This window comes from Equus quagga, chromosome 3 (assembly GCF_021613505.1).
Source record: "Equus quagga isolate Etosha38 chromosome 3, UCLA_HA_Equagga_1.0, whole genome shotgun sequence".
Taxonomy (NCBI): Eukaryota; Metazoa; Chordata; class Mammalia; order Perissodactyla; family Equidae; genus Equus; species Equus quagga.
Genome location: NC_060269.1, coordinates 37,754,403 through 37,774,139, shown reverse-complemented (window position 1 = coordinate 37,774,139; position 19,737 = coordinate 37,754,403). Strand labels below are relative to the sequence as shown.

The 19,737-nt window shown below is 33.9% G+C and overlaps 1 protein-coding gene across 4 annotated transcripts in view; it reads left to right on the top strand.

Annotated features, from left to right (window-relative positions):
- LRBA (LPS responsive beige-like anchor protein) overlaps nucleotides 1–19,737 on the top strand; it is a 710,247-nt gene that overhangs the window by 633,668 nt on the left and 56,842 nt on the right. For all 4 annotated transcript variants that reach the window (XM_046655938.1, XM_046655936.1, XM_046655939.1 and 1 more), the window contains exon 48: nucleotides 567–734. In XM_046655938.1, the coding sequence (XP_046511894.1) occupies nucleotides 567–734 (168 nt within the window). The remainder of the gene's footprint in view (nucleotides 1–566; nucleotides 735–19,737) is intronic.

The following is a 19,737-nucleotide window of genomic DNA, read 5'->3' as shown; positions in this document are numbered from 1 at the left end:
AAATATTTGGTCTGGTTTAATAGTAATACCTAGAATAATAATTCAGTAATTATAACTCTCTCTCCCAAGATTTAATTTGTTGGCATAAAAACTCATTTGAAATAACTAATAATTTGGTTACCGTTATTGCAGTAGACAACAAAATGCTTATATCTAGAAAAATTATAAATATTTCAAGTGGATAGTAAATGTTTAATGTTTTCACATTTGCTGTCATGAAGTAGCCTTTACATTGTATGACCTCCTTTCTTTAAAGCATAAATTGAGTACCTGCCAAGCCCTGAGTTTCAAACGTGACCAAGATAGATCCAGTCCTGGCCCTCACAGTGCTTACAGCCCAGTAGAATAATACTGAAACATGAGCAGTCTATTATAATTCACTGAGACATGTGCCAGAAAGTCTCTAATAATGAGCAAAGTAGAACAGATTCTGGTGGAAAACAGGACATCAGAATAAGTCAGTTCACAGTAAATTTAGTGTTAAACCTTACTGCTTGTTCTAAATTTCTCTATGTATTTTAAAAATAGATTCCAGCATAATAATATGATCTACACCTTTTTTCCAGGCCCTGGAGAGTGAATTTGTTTCCTGCCAGCTTCATCAATGGATTGATCTCATTTTTGGCTATAAACAGCAAGGACCAGAAGCTGTTCGATCCCTAAATGTATTCTACTACCTGACCTATGAAGGAGCTGTCAATCTGAATTCAATAACTGATCCTGTATTGAGAGAGGTAAGTTATCTGACTGGGTCTAACAGGTGTCTTTAGACTAGCAGGTACCAGGTATCATCTTCCCCATGCTTTCATTTTACTGATGATGAAACTGAAACCAGGTGGGTGAAGTGACTTAAGCAGAATAACCTTTCAGTTAATGACCAAGCTGGGACTTGAACCCAGGACTTACTTCCAACAAAATGTTTGACTCAATATACCGTGAGAGCTTTTTCAATTTGAACCTATTAAGGGATCAATAATCATATTTATAATTTTTATAAGTTTGAAGCTACTGACTAATTTAAAGTATTAGGAAAATAGTAATTAATTCATTAAAGAAATAAGATTATAAGCATAAATCTATTTAAGTGTGATAAAACAAGTACCTATTATACATAAGTACATGTGTAACTGTATAGAAGTTAATAATAGGGATGAAGTCTAAAACTTTCCTATATCATCAAACTTGGTGTTAGACATTATTGAGACTTGTTTTATCTTTGTCATTTATTGTCTAAAGTAAACACTCAACACATGGTTTTGACAAATACAGTATTCACCAAAAAGTCTGCATATAGCCTTGCTTTTTTTTTTAGTATTTTTAATTGAATGCATCCTCCTAACTCTAATATACATCATGTGCAAAGATCATAGAATTGAACAGATACAGCCTTAAATATCTGTACAATTTTAGAACATAATTATATTTAAGAAACCAAGGACTTCTGAGTCATAGGCAAAGTTGTACATCACTTTAAAAGGAACATTTGTAACAAGTAAAGTTTGTCATTTTTTACCAGCACTTGATGCGTTCCCCAATAATTCTACTTATGACCTGATCCTGTTGACAGTATGTAATAAGTACATATTTAAATATATTTGCCAATCTATATTATCACCTGGTTTATGTGCTAGATACAGGCTAGTACATGGACAAAAGCACCAAGCACTAGATGTACATTTGTCTTAAAATGCATAGTTTTTGAATTGCTATTTTTCAGTTTATTTTAGAGCTAGATCAGATGAACTCTAAAAGACTCTTCCAATTTTTCAGTTCTCTGAAAATATTCTCTCCGGGGGGGCATTTTATTTTATTAGAGCAACAATTGACTGCATCACACAGGATGCACATAGGGTTCCACATATGAAATTGAGGTTTGAGCAAACATGCCAATGGTGTCACAAAACAGTGCATAATTTCATTGTTAGACTAGAATAGCATAGGCTCATTTACTTCCTTTTTTATTGTTTTAACAATATTTGAACAGTGCTGCTTTGTTCTTTTAAATGTCCATAATTCTTCACCAAATATACCACCTGTTTTTGTTTTTTTATATTCCCATCTAGTAAGTATCCATATCTCTACATAGCTGTTATATGACTGAAATCAAAATATAAACTCCATATTATAATCTCCTGTTTTACTTATCATACCAGCATATATCATTTTATATTGCTATATAATCTGTGTACATAGTTTTAATTTTGAAATGCCATAATATTCTGTAGAGTTACTATGAAAATATACTTAACACCATTTCTCCCAATGTGAGATCCTATTTTTTTTTTGAAGATTTCTCTATTGGTGTGTGCCCACAGTGATACAGCTATACCTTTCACGTCATTAAAGTTTATGCAACATTGCATGATAAGGGATGGCTCTCAGCTTGTATCTGTGTGACACTGCTAGTGAAAAAATGAAACATTAAATCAGCTGGTTGTTTCCTTTGCAGATCACTCAACATAATTGACTCTGTTTTTATTCTGAATTGATTACCTTTCCTTCTCACGACACTAAGGATTTACCAAAGGAGTTTACTGAATACTATTTAAAGTATAATCTAAAAAAAGCATTGTCCAATAAAACTTTCTGCAGTGAGGCAAATGTTCATTATATCTACAACTGCCCAATATGGTAGCCACTAGTCACATGTGGCTATTGTGCTTTTGAAACATGGCTAATGTGACTGAGGAACTTAATGTTTGATTTTATTTAATTTTATTTAATTAAAATTTAAATAGCCACATATGGCTAGTGGCTACCATATTGGACAGTCAAGATCTAGAAGACTGTCATGTATCTTTGGTTATCATATTTACTGAATCCAAATTCAGGGCATGTGGTTAGACAATGGGACAATAAATGTTGGTTAAATTAACTTGGTAGAATGTTTGAAATTGGGCATACACCCTTTAGACATTAGATATGTAGTTGAATTATATGTGTAAACTAAATTATATGTTTTTCTTTCACTTAAACTAACATGTTATGACTTCAAATAATGTTTTTTCTTGTGGCAAATACATAGAAAATTTACCATTTAGCCATTTTTGAGTGTACAATTCAGTGGCATTAAGTACATTCACATTGTTATGCAACCATCACCACCATCCATCTTGTTTTTCATCTTCCCAAATGAAACCTCTGTAGGCATTAAATAGTAACTCCTCATTTCCCTGCCTCAGTCTTTGACAACCACCATTCTACTCTCTGTCTCTGGGAATTTGACTGCTGTAGGGGAGGAAGGCATTTCCTCTACCTGGTCTGGGTCCTTCTGCTGGACCACAAATTAAATTCACATGAGACAGAATAACAGGAGAAAATTAAACAAAGCTTTATAGCATGTATACATGGGAGAGGCTCAGGAAAACTGAGCAACTCAGACAACTGGCCAAGGCTGCCTGTTTAAGTATCTTCAGCTACAGACAAGGAGGACGTTTAGGGTAGCGATTTGGGGCTTCAAAGGGGAGGAAGGCAACCCACATGGAAATGGAAAAGCAAATGTTTGGTAAATAGAACTTTGTTAAGAGTGGGCTTAGCAAGGATTCTCCCAGTCTACCAGAACCCAAAGTTATCTATGGTGATGGCCTGTCCTAGGGACAGGCCTTTATTTTAAATTTCTTTTAGGCAGTTAGGGGTTAAAGGTCGAATGTTCTTGCTGAGTCTGAGCCTTTATTTTCTTCAGCTCGAAATAGTCTGCATTCCAGAGTGGCGCATCTTGGGATGGCCTGCCTTGAACCCCATCACTACTCTAGTACCTCATATAAGTGGAATCATACAATATTTGTCCTTTTGAGTCTGGCTTATTTTACTAAGCATAATGTCTTCAAGGTTCATCCATGTTGTAGCATGTGTCAGAATTTCCTTCTTTTTTAAGGCTGAATAATATTGCATTGTATGTGTATACCACATTTTGTTTATCCATTCATCTGTCAATGGACATTTTGGGTTGTTTCCACCTTTTGGCTATTGTGAATAATGCTGCTATGAACATTGGTGAACAAGTATCTCTTTAAGTCCCTGCTTTCAGTTCTTTTGGATATATACCCAGAAGTGGAATTGCTGGATTATATGGTAATCCTATCTTTAACTTTTTGAGGAACTGCCATATCAAATAAGTTTTTAGTATTTATTTCTCATAATCGGCAGTTGCTAAAGACTATTTAAAACTTTTGCTTTAAGTTTCTTTGACTTCCTTTTCTTCCCTGCAACCCCAAGTAGTTCATTATTAGCATATTAAACTTTAACTGAAAAGTTTTCCACTTATCACACCCTATTTTATTTTTATATTATATAAACATATATATTAGATTAAGCATTCATTCAAAAAACGTGCCCTGTTACGTTCTAAGAATGTTGAAAGGAGAATATATCACTTCATTACTTAGCACTATTCTTATAAATATACATGATTAATTCATAATGCTTTCTGAGTGTTATTAAAACAAATAGGATCTTTTATTATGGCCATTCCATATCATAGTGCTAACTCTTGTGGCACAATGCAGTGTGATACAGTAGAATAAACAAACAAATAAATGTAGATTTGATTCCTGGCCCTGATTCCTACTAGTGTGTGACTTGCATCCTCCTGAGACTCTGTTGGCTCATATATGGAATTGGTATGGTAATGCTCACCCCGTAAAGGATTAGGTGAAGTATAATGCATGTAAATGCATGGTGCCTATCCCATCGTAAGTATTCAACAAGTGTTAGTTCCTTCCCTTATGTTCACTATTAAACCCAGAGGTTGGAAAACACAACTATTAAAAAAGAACATAAATTAATGATTGCATTATAGAAAGAATCATAGAATGTTAACACTTTATTAGAAATGGTTATTAGAGACCATTTCCTAGAGGATACATGCAGAGTTCATTGTAAAGTGAGGGAAGGAGAATACAGAAAATAAGGATAAGTCCTTAATTTATTCATTTTTTTCAATGATCTTTTACTAAACCCAAAATACGTAAACAGCTTAAAGAGTTGAAAGGCAAGTCTCCACCTTATTAGCTAGAGTTCATTGTCTGGTGGAGAAATATGGATAAGTAAACAATTATAATACACTGATAAATTCAGTATAGAGATAAGTACATTATACGTATGCACAAGCATAGAGGATAGACACTAAACCCAGACAGTCAGAATCTAGGCACCTTTTCTGGGAAATAAGACGCTGGAGCTGTAGATTGGAGAATGAATAAGAACATTGGGTAGAGCTGTGAGCAAAGGATATCTACATAGAAGAAACTGCATAAGCTTCCTGCATGTAGGTGAAAGAGATCGTGACTGGAGAATATGATGTATGTGGAATGGACCAAAGGTGATAAGGTAAGAGACAGAAACAGGAGCCAGACCACAAAGGACCTTTAATGCCATAAAATGTAATTTTGACTGCATTATAAAGCAGTGGATTGAAGGTTGAAGGGGGGTGGCATAACCACATGTATGTTTTAGATCCTGTCTGAAAGTAGATTGAAGAAATAAGAAATGAAAACTACCCATTGGATTATTCTAAGAGTCATTGGTGATCCTAGAGAAAGTAATTTAGATGATAGAGGACTATGCTGTGAATGGAAGGTGAACAAGTAAACACAGTGCAGAAAGGGAATAATTGAAGGGAGAATTTTTAACTTTTTAATTGAGATGTAGTTCATGTATGATACAATTCACCAATTTGAAGTGTACAATACAATAATTTTTAGTATATTCACAGAGTTATACAAGCATCACCACAATCTAATTTTAGAACATTTTTGTCACCACAAAAAGAAACCCATACACATAAGCAGTCATTCTAAGGGAGATTTTTTTTTTTAATGGGTAGACATTTGACCATGTTTCTGTGTTGATAGGAAAGATCCTAAAAGAAGCATGTCAAACGTACAGGAAAGAAAGCATGTAATAGACTACCATGCTCTATGAGGAAGAGGAAAGGAACGAAATCCAGAACACAGATAGAGATAAGCACTGGACAGCTGGGAACAATACTGCCTTGTTTGTGCTTGGAGAGTAGAAGGTTAGCCTGGGGACTGGGATAAGTAAATGTGCATGAATGAGGTAGAAAGGCAACAAGATTATGAGAGTTTGTACCAAGAGTGAGATAATATTTATGGAAATACCTAACATAGTGATGGGTGCTTAATAGATGCTCAATAGTAAATAAATTATTATTTTCTTTCCATGTTGTTTTTCTCTGTTCTCAATAGCAGGAGAGTAGATGTAGAAAAAAGTTGAATAGAGAAGGGTAGTGTGTGTGTGTGTGTGTTTAAGTATATATATGGAGAGAGAGAGAGACAGAGATGGAGTTTGGCCATGGGAGTATGGTGGAATATATAAAAAAGGATTGAGAGTGGGAGGGGGGTGATGAAATTGTTAAAGGGATATTGTTGAAATAGTTGGTCTAGGCTGGTTTGGATAGATAAAAAAAAGGAGCTGATAAATTGGAAGAGTTAATTCTTTCATTTATTATATATTCGTTATTCAACAAGTACTCATTTTGTTCAAGGTGCTAAAAATACCGAGATGAGCAAAGAAAATCAGACAAAGTCCTTTCTCTCATGGAGCTCACATTCTAATGGGACGCACAGAAAATAAACAGCCAAGACTGATTTCAGTTAGTGATAAATGCTTTGAAGAAAATACGGCTGGGTAAGGGGATACAGGGTGACTTGGGAGGAGGCCACTATTCAGAGAGGTTGCCCTCAGACTGCCTCTCTCTTCATAAGCACTGGTTCCTTCCAAACTTTGAGATTAGAGTAAAGCTATACAAGGAGACCCAGGGAGCTAGCTCTCACTGCTCTAACTCTGGCCAACCACATGCCTGTAAACCCCCAGGCTGGGACAGCCTCCAAGTCAAGTCTTGTTAGCTGTAAAGCTTTGACTATTGCCATCTCCTAATTTACTTCCCAGCCCCATCTCCCAGCTACACCATCTTTTCTTCAGAATCTGGTTCTTCTAAGATGCTTTAACATCTCTAATATTAGTATGTAAATTTGTTCTTACACTTGACTTATATTAAAACATTATCTCTGCAAAACCTCAGTAATGGTACCAGGATAGATTTGTGCCTCTCTAGTATTAAAAGCAGATTGTACAAAACTTATTTCTGTACAGCAGCTAGAGTTTTCCTTATTTCTGTTCATTATTATATTTTTAGTTCAGTTCAGAACACTTAGATGTTCACACAGTCATACACAGGGGCAAGTTGTCTACATGCAAGTCATGTACTCACCTACTGCTTGGGAAAAGCTCCATTCTTCTTGAGGAAGTTTTATTCTAGAGTGAGTGGTTAATACATATGGCATAGTAAGTGATCATAAAAATAATCTCCCTATAAAAAAGCACTAAACGATAGAAATAATAACCATAAGAGAAGGAAGAGTAATCAGAGAAACAGCCCGCAGCACATTAAACTTTTATGTTGTTTTTAATTTTTAGAAAACAGCTGGGTTATCAATATACAACTATGTCTGTATTTGCATATATCACACACCAGAAAGAATTACTTTTCAGGCAAATATGCTAATTTTTTTCAGCTGTCTGTGACCTCCAACTAAAGGATAGATTCTTATCTTTAGCTGTGTATTCTAACAGCCCTCTTTACTTTTCTTTATTTCTCTATCTCTTTGGTACACTTTTTTTCTTTTTTTGTTATGTTTACCATTTTTTAATCTGCTCAATTTTCCTAGCATTACATATATTCTTTTATAGACAACATACAAATAAATAAAAGTTGGTTATTTTCTGATTATTAATTCTGCTGAATTTGGTTTGACTCATTCACTTCTCTTCCTTCATACAATCTTATCAAATCTTTCTAACACCATTTCAAAGAAACCAAAAACCAAAGAAAGAAGAAATTTAAAAAGAGAGAAAAATTAAGATAATTGAATTCAAGGTCAGATATGAGTAAGAATAAATCTTTTTATTAAGGAAAAAATACTCTAAAACCCAAATTCACAAAACAAACACACGATGAGTTGAATATTAATTTTACAAAATAATTTTTCCTTTCCAAAGATGTAATTTCTTTAATATATTTAGAATATAATTGTATTTACTGGTATGGTTTCTAGAACAATTATATATCCTAACTTATCTAGAACTCACCTATTAATTATCATATAAATGGTATTTGTGATATCCAAAAGTTGAGAGCTCAGTTGTCTAGCCCTCAATATAAAACAGTTCCTTGATGGAGTTTTAGTGAGTCAGAAAAAAGTTTTAGAAGTTGTATGTATAGTGATGTGCTCTGAGTGAGCTGTGTACACTACATGTGGGAGCACAAATGAGAAGCAGCCATGGGGCCGGCCAGGTGGCACAGCAGTTAAGTGTGCACGTTCTGATTCTTGGTGGCCCTGGGTTCGCTGGTTCAGATCTCGGGTGCGGATGTGTCACCGCTTGGCAAAAGCCATGCTGTGATAGGCATCCCACGTATAAAAGTAGAGGAAGTTGGGCATGGATGTTAGCTCAGGGTCGGTCTTCCTCAGCAAAAAGAGGAGGAGTTAGCTCAGGGCTAATGTCCCTCACACACACAAAAAAAGAAGCAGCCAACCCAGATTAAGGGAGTAATAACTGCCTAAACGTAATCCTTAAGAAATGAGGAGTTAAGAGGGTGAAATAGTAGAAAGGGTAGGGGAATTCAAAGCAGAGAGTCCAGCATGTGGGAAGGAGTATAGGATAGCTCTATGACTGGAAAAAACCATGTGGTGAGTAGGGAGGCATAAGAAGTTGGTGATGACAAGCAGCTAGGTTGGTGGTATTTCCAAAACATATTTGGAAACCATTTATGTCTGTCTATCATGAGTCTAAGCCATCATTGTCATCCCTCCCTGCCTAGCATTAGTAGATCTGGTCACCCTTTTCTACCCTTAACTATCTACAATCCACTTTCCACAGAGCTGCCAAAGTGATATTTTAAAACTGTAAATCAGATCATGTCACTCCTTAACATAAACCTTCCTATTTCACGTTAAACATAGGATGAAAATCCTACTTGATCCATATGATCTGACCCCTGCCTACCTCTCTGATCTCATGCCTTGTGCTATTCTCTTCCTCATTCGTGTGTCCTGTCACACTGACCTTCTTTCTGTTCCTGATCATGTGAAGATTGTCACTGAATTAACACCTTTTTATGATAGCCGTTTTCTCTGACTGTCCCAGATTTTCACATGTTGGCTCTCTGTCATTTATGCCTCAGTTTAAAGTTTATCTCTTCAGTGAGGGCTTGCCTTCATGTATCCAATCTAGTTGTCTTTTTGTTATTAATTTTAACTTAATTTAAACCTAAAGAATGTGGTATATATGATACAGATTCTTTGAAATATGTTGAGGCTTGACTCACTTTGGGCATAGTCAATTTTCATAAATGTTCTAGTGTACTTGAAAAACAGTGGGTGTTCTGTAGTTTTTAGAAGTAGAGACTATTTTACAGTAAGATAGTGAGGGATATAATTATTGAATGTGATTTTTTATTATTAATATTAGTTATTGTTCCGTGCTATATTTGACCTTAAAGTAAAGAATTTCATAGTGCTCTTTTTTCAATTTTTATGCTCTCTTTTTATATTTTCCCTATTTCTACTCTCAAGCTATCAGTTCTCACTTCTTGTTACTGTGTCAGTTTGTCTGCCTTTGGGCACCCCTCCTCCTACTCTACAATTAACTATTTCTTAGATATGATAGCCTGAGAAACCAAATTACCAGATTTGGTAGAACTAAATTAAAGATAAATAGGTTTTGATTACTTTACCAGATACAAAAACATAAACTACAGGAATCAAAACAACATGTTCTAGTGAAAGAATTGAAGTTCAGTGGAACAAAATAGAGCTTCCAGAAATAGACATATTGCATATGAGAACATATGGTAAAAGTGTTTTTTTTTAAACCACTAGGAAAAGGCTATCTTACTCGATATGTGATGTTAGGCTAGCTAGCTAATTGTTATAATATAAATTAATGTAAGTCCCTATTTCACATCTTAAAGTGAAAGAAATTACAAATGAATTACATGTATTTATTTGGAATAAAGATACTATAAATATAAAAAGTGAAACTCTAGAACTTAGAAGATAATATAGGTAAGTAGTTTTATAATCTTGGAATCTTGATATATTTGGCTACTAAAAAGAAGATTTTGCACATCCAAAAAACCAACAAATAACAAAGTTCAGGAACAGATAACTCACAAAAGATGAAATACAAACCACAAATGAAAAGTAGTTCATCCTCACTAGTTAGTAATCAATGAAATCCAATTTAAAATGCAACAGCATTTTTGCCTCTTAGATTACCTAAGATTAAAAATAATGAAAATTCCTAATGTTTAGAAAACAGACATTGTTATATATTTGGTGAGGATGAAAATAGGTTGAATCTTTATAGACATCTGTGTCCATTTTTTAAATATTCATGTACTGTTTGCTTAGAACTTTAACTGAAAGGAATAATTGAGCAGGTATGCAAAAATTGTTCAGTTGTATAGTTGTTCGTAATAGCAAAAAGAAAACCCACATATATGTCTAACAATAGAGAACTTAAATAAATATTGGTTAAATAAATATCGGTAAATCCATACAGTGGAATGGTATACATCCTCAGAAATATTGCTATATAGGTCTATATATATTGACATGAACATATATTTTGCCATATTACAGTGAAAAACAGATGATGTTATGAAACATATGAAATACAAATTTTATATATGTATATATGCATTAGCAAAAGTCTGGAATTATAGACCCCAAGATGTTTATATGGTCAGCTAACCAAAGATGGTCATTATTTTTGGTTAGTGAGATCATGGAATTCTTTCATTTGCTACTTTCTGTTCTGAAAATTGTTTCTCTTTAAAATCGAAGGGGAAAAGCCAACCCATAACTCTTTTTCTCTTTTGAGGGGGAAAAATTCTCTGCTTGAAAATCCAAGCAAGTGATACACATTAACATGAGGATAAGGATATTGCCTTCGCTTTGGCTGTTTGGAGGTCTTTTGTGATTCCTTTCTGGTTTTTGGTCACATTCAATGTTGCCAGGAGAGTGACTTTGTATAATAGAATAATCTTCATGTAACTTTGACAAAGATGAAGGAATTTACAATTTCTTAACTTTTATCTCACTCAGAAAGTAGAGTAACTCCAGTCTCTTAATTTGTTATTTAACTCACTAAGCTATGATCTTTTTCATATTTGAGAAGGACCAAAAAGATCACTTCTACTTTTAGGGAAAATATCTTAGACGTTATCACTGTTAATTGTAGTTCTTGTCATCATTTTCTAAAGCACACGGACTTTTGGCCTAAGATTCATGAATTCCAGAACTCTGGGTTCATTACTAAGTTGTGTGTGTATGTGTGTGTTTGTACATAATTAAATAGTTATATAAAGGGCTTTAAAAATTTATTTATCAAAGCAATGTGTGTTAACTATAAAAAATTCAAATAATACTAAAGTATAAAGTAAAAGAATGGAAAGTCTCCATCTGCAAATTTGGACTTTATTAACTAATGTGAGAGTCACATGCTAAAGTCACTATAACATGATGTGGTTTGATAAATACAGAAAAAAGACCCTGCCACAGAATTCATCACCTTCTACTAATGCTTGAAACTCCACATTAGAGATAATTTATTTGGCTACAAATATATTTTTTTAAACAATCCATTCCAGTCATTCAGCTGTCTGTGTACAGGATTTGATAATAAGTTAATAGGTTTTGACAAAAGGGAAAGTACAGACCCTGCACAGGGTCTGAGCAGCCATTGTTAGGAAGTGTCAGGACAGATCCTGGGGTCTGGTGGAGGTTCGAAGAAGGGGTAGTGGTTTAAAGGCTAAACGATGCACTGCGGGTAGATGTTGCTTAGGAACAACATTAATATGAATAATATTGTCTGTGCTTTTTTATCTTGCATCTTGCCGGATCTTGCCGTAAGTAGTCGTTAACGTTTCCTCTGAAGTGTCCCTTTCTCCTTCACAAGCAAAGACAATGTTATTTTATGTTGATGTGAGTTCAGAAATTAAAGTTATTAATTTCCTTTTGAAAATGGAACTCAGCTCTGTTTACATAGATGGGTAGGGAAGAGGGGAAGAAGAGCCATGATAGTGCTCAATTTAAAGAATTGTATACGTGGGTCTTATAACATGAAAGTAAAACCTGAAAGTTTTCCCAAAGTTGTGTTTAGTGTCAGTGGTTGGTTTTCCTTCTTCCAAATTTATCCTTCCAAATGCTGTTTTAGTAACACATAATCACTCTGAGAAGGTCTGTTTTCCAAAAGAAGCAGCAGCAGTGTTTAGGTTTACATGACCCCAGTTTCATGACAGCAGTAGCAAATCAGATATCTTATCCAAGGAAAAGCATTTTTGGCTTAGAATTCAATCACTTTCATGGTGGGAGTCAACAGCTTATTTCAGCTCTAACACTACTGCAGAACACTGGCTGCAGTGAATCTTTCAGAAAGTATAAACACAATTGGTATTTATAGCGTTGTTAACATTTGTTAAATAGTTGGGAGAATGGTCTGTAAGCCTGTTTTAAGCAGGGGGGGGCAGAAATCTTTGTTGTGACTGCAGTAAGATTTAAGAGTAGGACAATAGGACAACATGATTAAGATAGTTGTGGGAAATAGAGTAAATTAGAAGTATTGAACACAGTAAGTTAAGATTTCATGCAGCTACAATTCAAAGTGTTACAAAAATAATCCTGAAGCATCTTTGGCCAGAAGCATGTTACACAGATGGCATATTTGACACAGTGCAGGGCAGGAACTGTACAATGAAAAGCCAAATAAACAGTAAGGATTAGTCAAGTTTTAATTGAAAATCTATATAAAAAATACCTTGTAATTATACCAGACTTTCTTGTGTATCAAAACCACAATAATCAAAGTTTCCCTTAGTCAATTAAATGAACATCAAAGTTGTGAGTTAAGCTAATCTTTTTATTTTGCTAGTTATTATGCCTATTGCAGACTTATTAGTTAAATAGGTCTAGTAAATTATATACTCAAGGACATAAAGTTTTAATATTTTTATGATTTCTTTTCTGCTATCAACAACCCAAGGAATCCTGAGCCATTCTGTTATGCTGATGACTTCTGTCAGGAACCCCTGCTTCCTGCAGGCACCATCTTTATTTTAAATCGAGAGTGGGAAAAGTAGTCTCAAATCAAGTGACTAAATTTTAAACTAAATACAAGCTTCTAGAAGGAGTAAGATTTAAAAAAATAGCATGGACTTGAAAAATCTATGTAAGATTATTTGTAAGTATTACAGATTTCTAAATGTTCAGAGTATCAACTTTGTTTTCTTATATTTCTCACAAAGATGAGGAAATTTATTTAGAATCACTGTTTTTAGTTTTCATTATTGGTGCAAAGAAGCAACTGAAATTCTAGTAGTATTTGGGAAACACTTGAGTCAAGTGCAAATTTTTTATATGTTAAGTATTATTAAACTATATTATAAGAGTAAATTTGTTGTCCTTCCTCTCTCTATCCCTGCCCATACTGTGTAATTAGAGTGTGTGTGTGTGTGTGTGTGTGTGTGTGTGTATGTATTGTTTTTCAGGCTCTAAGTTTCTTGAGGTCAAGGATCATGTCATCTGATTCCTCACTGTGCCTCATTTTAGTGTTCTTACCCAGTGAATGCTCACAAATATTATTGAAAAAATAGACTAAATGATTCTTACCAAATGAATGTCCAAATCGCTACTACTTTCCATGGCATAATTTAAACATATTTGTCTGGTTTTGAGAAATATTTAACCTTCTGAATGTAGTAAATTAACTGTCCTGATATTTTTTTTAAGAACTTTTCACTGCGTTTTCACTGTATTTGCCTTTTAGTATTATTGGCAGCCTCTTTGAAGCAACATTCCATTTATTTTTTTAGGCAGGCTGCTTTATCTACTCATTTCCAGTAGCTAGAGATGGAGGTGTTTTGAATGAGCACATCAATGCTCTAGACAGAGATACTGTTTGAAATTATCCATGAACACAGTGCCGCTGAACATTATTGAGTGACATTTGTTTCTGTTGGTTGTGTCTGCTCTGACTAGCTGGTTTCTTTCAGATTGGCAGCTGGGATTATGCTGCAGTGGATGGACAGCTACAAGAAGTGAAGATTGTAGTGAGGCTGGGCCAGGCCTCAATTTAATGTGCCTGGAATGTATGGACTCAGTTAAAGGCACTAATGGCAAATCTATACATATTTTCACAATTTATAATTACTTTATGTTTTACTTTAGTAACTTCCATAATATTATTGAGTGGATATGTAAGTAGAAATGCTCCTTTCCCTCCCTAATTTTCCCTCTCCCCTGATTTCTTATCACTGCATTCTTTTTTTTTTTTAATTACAGTTTACTTCACTTAGCAAGCTACTCTTTCTCTTTATGTACTCCGTACCATCATGGCATGTATATGCCTCCAGATACCTGATGCATTGTGAAAAACATAGTTTACTTAAAAAATGTATATACCTTTCTAAATATTTAATTAATAATAAATAATGGTAAAATTTTGCTAAAACTAATGGCCCCTTGAAACCAGATAGCAATGAGTTAGGAATAAGCTTAAAATAACAAAATTGACTTTGTAGCAAGGTCAGTTGATTTCATAGTTTTTGACTGATTTATCAGCTGGAGTTGTCCTAGGTGGTTAAAAAATACTTCTGGCTACTATGTTAATGGAAAAATTAAACTTCATAAAGCTGTATCAAATACTGGCAGGTTTTTCTTTAGATTTTTGTGTTTTCTTATTTTAGATTTTTTTCAAAATGTAATTTTTTATTCTTTATTTTTAAAGTAATACATGCTTTGTGTAAAATGTCAAACAGTATAAAAGTGAAGAAAGTATTAATTTATATTCTGCCAATCTTTTCATCCACTCCCCATCAGAGATAACAACTGACAATAGTTGGCACATAGCATTCCAGATTTTATGCATGTGTATTCATGTATATGTATGTGTGTACGCACATAACACATGTAAGTATATGTGTCTGATTTTATATATATATATATATAGTTTTTTTTTTTACTTAAATGAGATCATATACTTTATTCTTTGGTAATTAGGGGTTTTTCTTTCATTGATATATTATAGACTAATTTCCATGTCAGATATATTCAGCTCAACTCACTCATTTTAATGTTTGCAAAGTATTCCATTATCATAGTTTAAGTAATTTTTTTCCTCCTAATTTTTACTGTTATACAGTACTATAATAACCATCTTTGTATCTAAATCTTTTTGCATTCACCTGATACTTTCCTTATGAAAATTTGTAGAAGTGGGATCAATAGCTCTATCTTTATTTGAAAGCATAAAAATTTGACTCAACTAAATTCTTGTTTTTCTCTATTTCTAGTTTCTCAAAATTAAAACAAAAAGCTTGTCTTTCAGGTCCAAATTTATATAGAATTACTTCTGTCCAGTTTAACTTATTTCTTCATCATATTCCTCTTCTATGTGGATTATTTTGCCTATTTTGCTTATTAAATATCATCAAGTCTATATTTTTGAACATTTATCTTATTGAATTTTCAATATTCCATATGCTAGTATAGCTATGACCTTTTTTTTTACTGAGAAGCTATTTATCTTTTACTTTTATCCTTTACAGTGTTTGAATTCTATATTTTTTGTTTCTAGGGTACTTGAATATTTACATTTAAATCTTAAAAGATTCCTTTTAAATAATTTAACTCAGGTTCATTATGCTATTTTAAAAAATTTGTGTATTTATTACTCTGACTACTAAAAAGTAACTCTGTATTTCATTTCTTAGGTTAGGAAGGACTCTGGTTTCTCAATGTTTCTAAATGATGCTTTACGGTTTTTTTTTTCCAAACCAGCCAAGATGCTGTCCAAAAAAGACCATGTGTATAATTTTCCCTTCTGGAATATTCATCCACTTTTTATCAAGTACTTGTTATGGGTCCCCTTTTGGCCTTAGTACTTAATATTATCAGGAATTTTGTTCTTTAGGAATTAAGGACAAACTTAAACATATAATAATTAAGTATTCATTTGATTAGTATGCTTTTTTAATTTGCTGATACCAAAGCTAGATTTTAACAATGGCCCCAAAGGACACTGAGGCTGGTCAGCTAGATTTTTAGTGAAAACCTGTCAAATATCCAGCAAGTTGTTCTCCAGCTGCAGTTCAAATGTATGAAGGGCAAGAGGAAAACTGGCACAAGCAATGACAGGATATGTAAAACAGTAGAAATCACTGGATGGTCTTAATGTGACTCTTTTTAAATATTGAAAAGTGTGTTAATTTTGAAATCCCAAAAATGAACTCTTGTTTGGATTTTAAACATCTCGTAGTAAAGAGTTACTCTAGAATCTTAAGAGAGCTTTGTAGAACTTAATTTTAGTAATGTCAGAAAATTTTAATATTTTAATAAATGGCGTGTTTTTTCTTAATAGATTATTTTTTTCAATTTCTCTAGCCCAATTTTATAGTGCCTTTAGAGGTAAATATAAAAGGGATAAAAGGCAATTTCAGAGTTGTGTGCTTAAAAAAAAGCAGCGTACATATGTGTTTACTTAATTGCATCCATATGTTTAAAGCTATTTCTCCCCCAAACCCATCTTAAAACGAAATTTTACAACTTTATTGTTGATTACTAAGCGTTATACTGAGTTAAACTTTTTCTTGTTAGATTAAAAAGGCTAGGTCAGAGATACTAAAACAGTCATTGTTTAACTGAAGTCAAATACTAAATTGTCACTAAGCCAAGTCTATTTTCCTTTGCTTTTATTTCTTTCTTTTTTCCTTTTATTCTATCTAATGTGTGCATCTATATTCTCTCTATATATACTGTCTCTTTCTCTCTATATAGCCATAAAATCATGCAAGTATGCAATAGTTGGCACAGAAAACAATAGAATACACAGCTTGTTGAGAATCTTTTCATAATATTTCCATTTGGAAATCCATTAATAAATTCTCCAGGTAATATTTGAGACGCTGTTTATAAAATATAAATATGTGGTTTTACTGGAATGTCTTGAAGTATCTGCATAGTCTTTTTTATTACTATGTATTTCAACATCTGGAATGCTGCCTGCTGAATTCAGGTTTTATTATAGAAAGTAGTTACAGGCTATTTACAGAAATAATTGCAAATTGATGAATAAGAATGTTAAATAATAAAGTAAGATTTTTCGTAGAAATGTTTAATAGAATGTTTTATTCAGTGCTGGGCTGCTCTGTAATAGTGGTAGGAGTGTATCTCTTAGCTGCAGTCCTGCTGAATTATGTTCACTTGGATGGCCCTTCATTCATACAGCAAATATTTATTGAGCACCTACTATGTGTCAAGCCTCCACACGCACAGAAATACTTGGCAGTCTCTGGTATCAAGGAGACTTACAGTCTAATCAATAGGACAGAAATTAAATTAGTAATTAGAATATTAGATAAGAGTCTGCACACATTGCTTCAAGAGCAACGGGGAGGGACAGCAACAGTCTGGATGAGATCAAGAAAGGGATTTTCCAGAGGACAGAGATGCCTGAGCTAAGTCTTAAAGAATAAGAAAAAGGCAACCATATAGAGGAAGGGAATAGAAAAAATAGGAAAAGAAAACGATATATGCAAAGACAGTATGACACGTTACATCTCACATTATAGAGTATGAGAGGGACGGTGGCAGGGGAAGAGACTAGAAACATAGGCAGGAGCTAGATTACTTTTATTATTAATCTTAATTAGGAGTAGTTGGTAACATTTATTAAATGCTTACTTAACCTCAGCCAGAGACTGTCTTAAGTCTTTTATGTATATGCTGTAATAATAATATCAAACACTTACTGATGGCTTACTGTGTGTTGAGTGTTCTAAGTATTTTGTATTATCTCATTTAATCTTTGCAACTCCTTCATGAAATACTCACTATTATTATCACCATTTTTCGATGAGGAAACTAAGGCACAGAAGGCTAAGTATCTTGCCCAAAGTCACTCAGCTAATACGCGATAAAGGTAAGATTTGAACTGAGGCAGTCTGATTCCAGTGTCTGCATACTTAACCCCATGCCATAGTGTCACCCCATGATAAGAAATTTGGTTAAAAGGATTTTAACTAAAGAAGTTACTTAATCAAATTTGCAACTTTAGGACTGAACATCTCCTTGTGAGTACAGGTGTGTTTAACCCCTCTTAAGAAAAATGAAGGCTACTGGCTAATGTTTATAATTTTTGGTCATTTTAGGACATTTTGTTCTCAGTGTAGTTTTGCAGTAGAGGTGAAAAAATAAACTGCTTACAGGCAGGAACACTTTCCTATTTTTCAATGAATCTTTCTAGCACATTGCTTAGGCTGAGTCCCCTTTAAGATAACCTAAAGCCAAATGTGTTAATAATTATTGAAACTGATTAATGGGTACGTGGGGGTTCGTTTTCCTATTCCATAGTAAAAATTGAACATCATAAACAAATTTTAAAAACATATCACCTGGGACCAGAACTCTTTAGGTAAACTAGAGTTCATTAAAAACAGTTTAGGCATTTCACAGAGTTCATTAAGCTACCCTATTACCAATTCACCTTCCTGAACCTTATAGCTGTATGTTTCCTGTGATTTCAAACCTCCTTATGCCTCTAAATTTTCTATTCCTCTATACAAAGGGCTGAAGGGAAAAGTGAAGAGAGAATGATAGACAAAATTACTTGAGTGGCTTTTTCAAATCACACATATTCCCTCAGGATTTCTCACTTTGTCCTTAAGAATCACTGCTATAGTGAGATGCTGGAGTGTTATCATATCCCTCAGGTGTGTAGGGGGCTGAAGAAATGAGAATTATTGCATTCAGCGACATCTTTCAGAGCTTACATGAAAAACTCTTTCAGTCTCTTTGTAATAGTAGATATCAGCCTTCTCTTATCACTCACCATCCTCCCCCTCACCCCAATTTTGTCCTTATCAAGAACTGTGCTTATCTCTTGAGCATGGTTTTGTCCCCAGTACAACCCTAGATGAGGCATAAGAGTCTGGGCGAGCTTGCAGTGTAATAGGTACTTGGTAAATTTTTTTGTTGTATGAATACTTTGTGCAAGATACTGTTCTACCTGCTGCACACCACTAAAATATGTGATATTCTGACCAGTATTGTATAGTTGCAGAGATAGACTAGTAATCTATTAAAAGTTAAATAACATTACAAGAAAGCCTGAATCAAGTGTGTAATCAGCAGAATGAACAAGCTGTGAGATTTGGGAAATATTATACCAACAAGGTGTACTCAAGCAGGGTTTTCCAGAGAGGAGCAGGACCTAGAAAATGGAAGATGAGGGTAACCATTCTAGGAGGAGCAGTGGCATGAGAGGAAATGTAAGGCAGAAATGACTGGTTGTATTTGTGGTTGGAAACCAGCCTGACTGAAAAGAAACACTGTATAAGGGAATTGGATGAAGGAATAAAAGTTAGAGAGGTAGGAAGACCTTTATTGCCTGGTATTAGACCTTTATCTTTTAAGTACTGAGGATCAATTGAAGACATTTGATCAGGAGAATATCGCATAAAGGAGAGTTTTGGAAAACTCAGTTCTGTAGGATATGCTGAAGGAAGAAACTAAATGGAGAAACACAGTAAAGAGACTGTTACAGTACTCAATACCTGAAATTATAAGGGACCTGGATTCAGAAAGGAGTGATGAATATGAAACTTTATGAAAGAAGTGATTAGATCTAGTGACTGATCACATATTGAAAGAAAGAGAG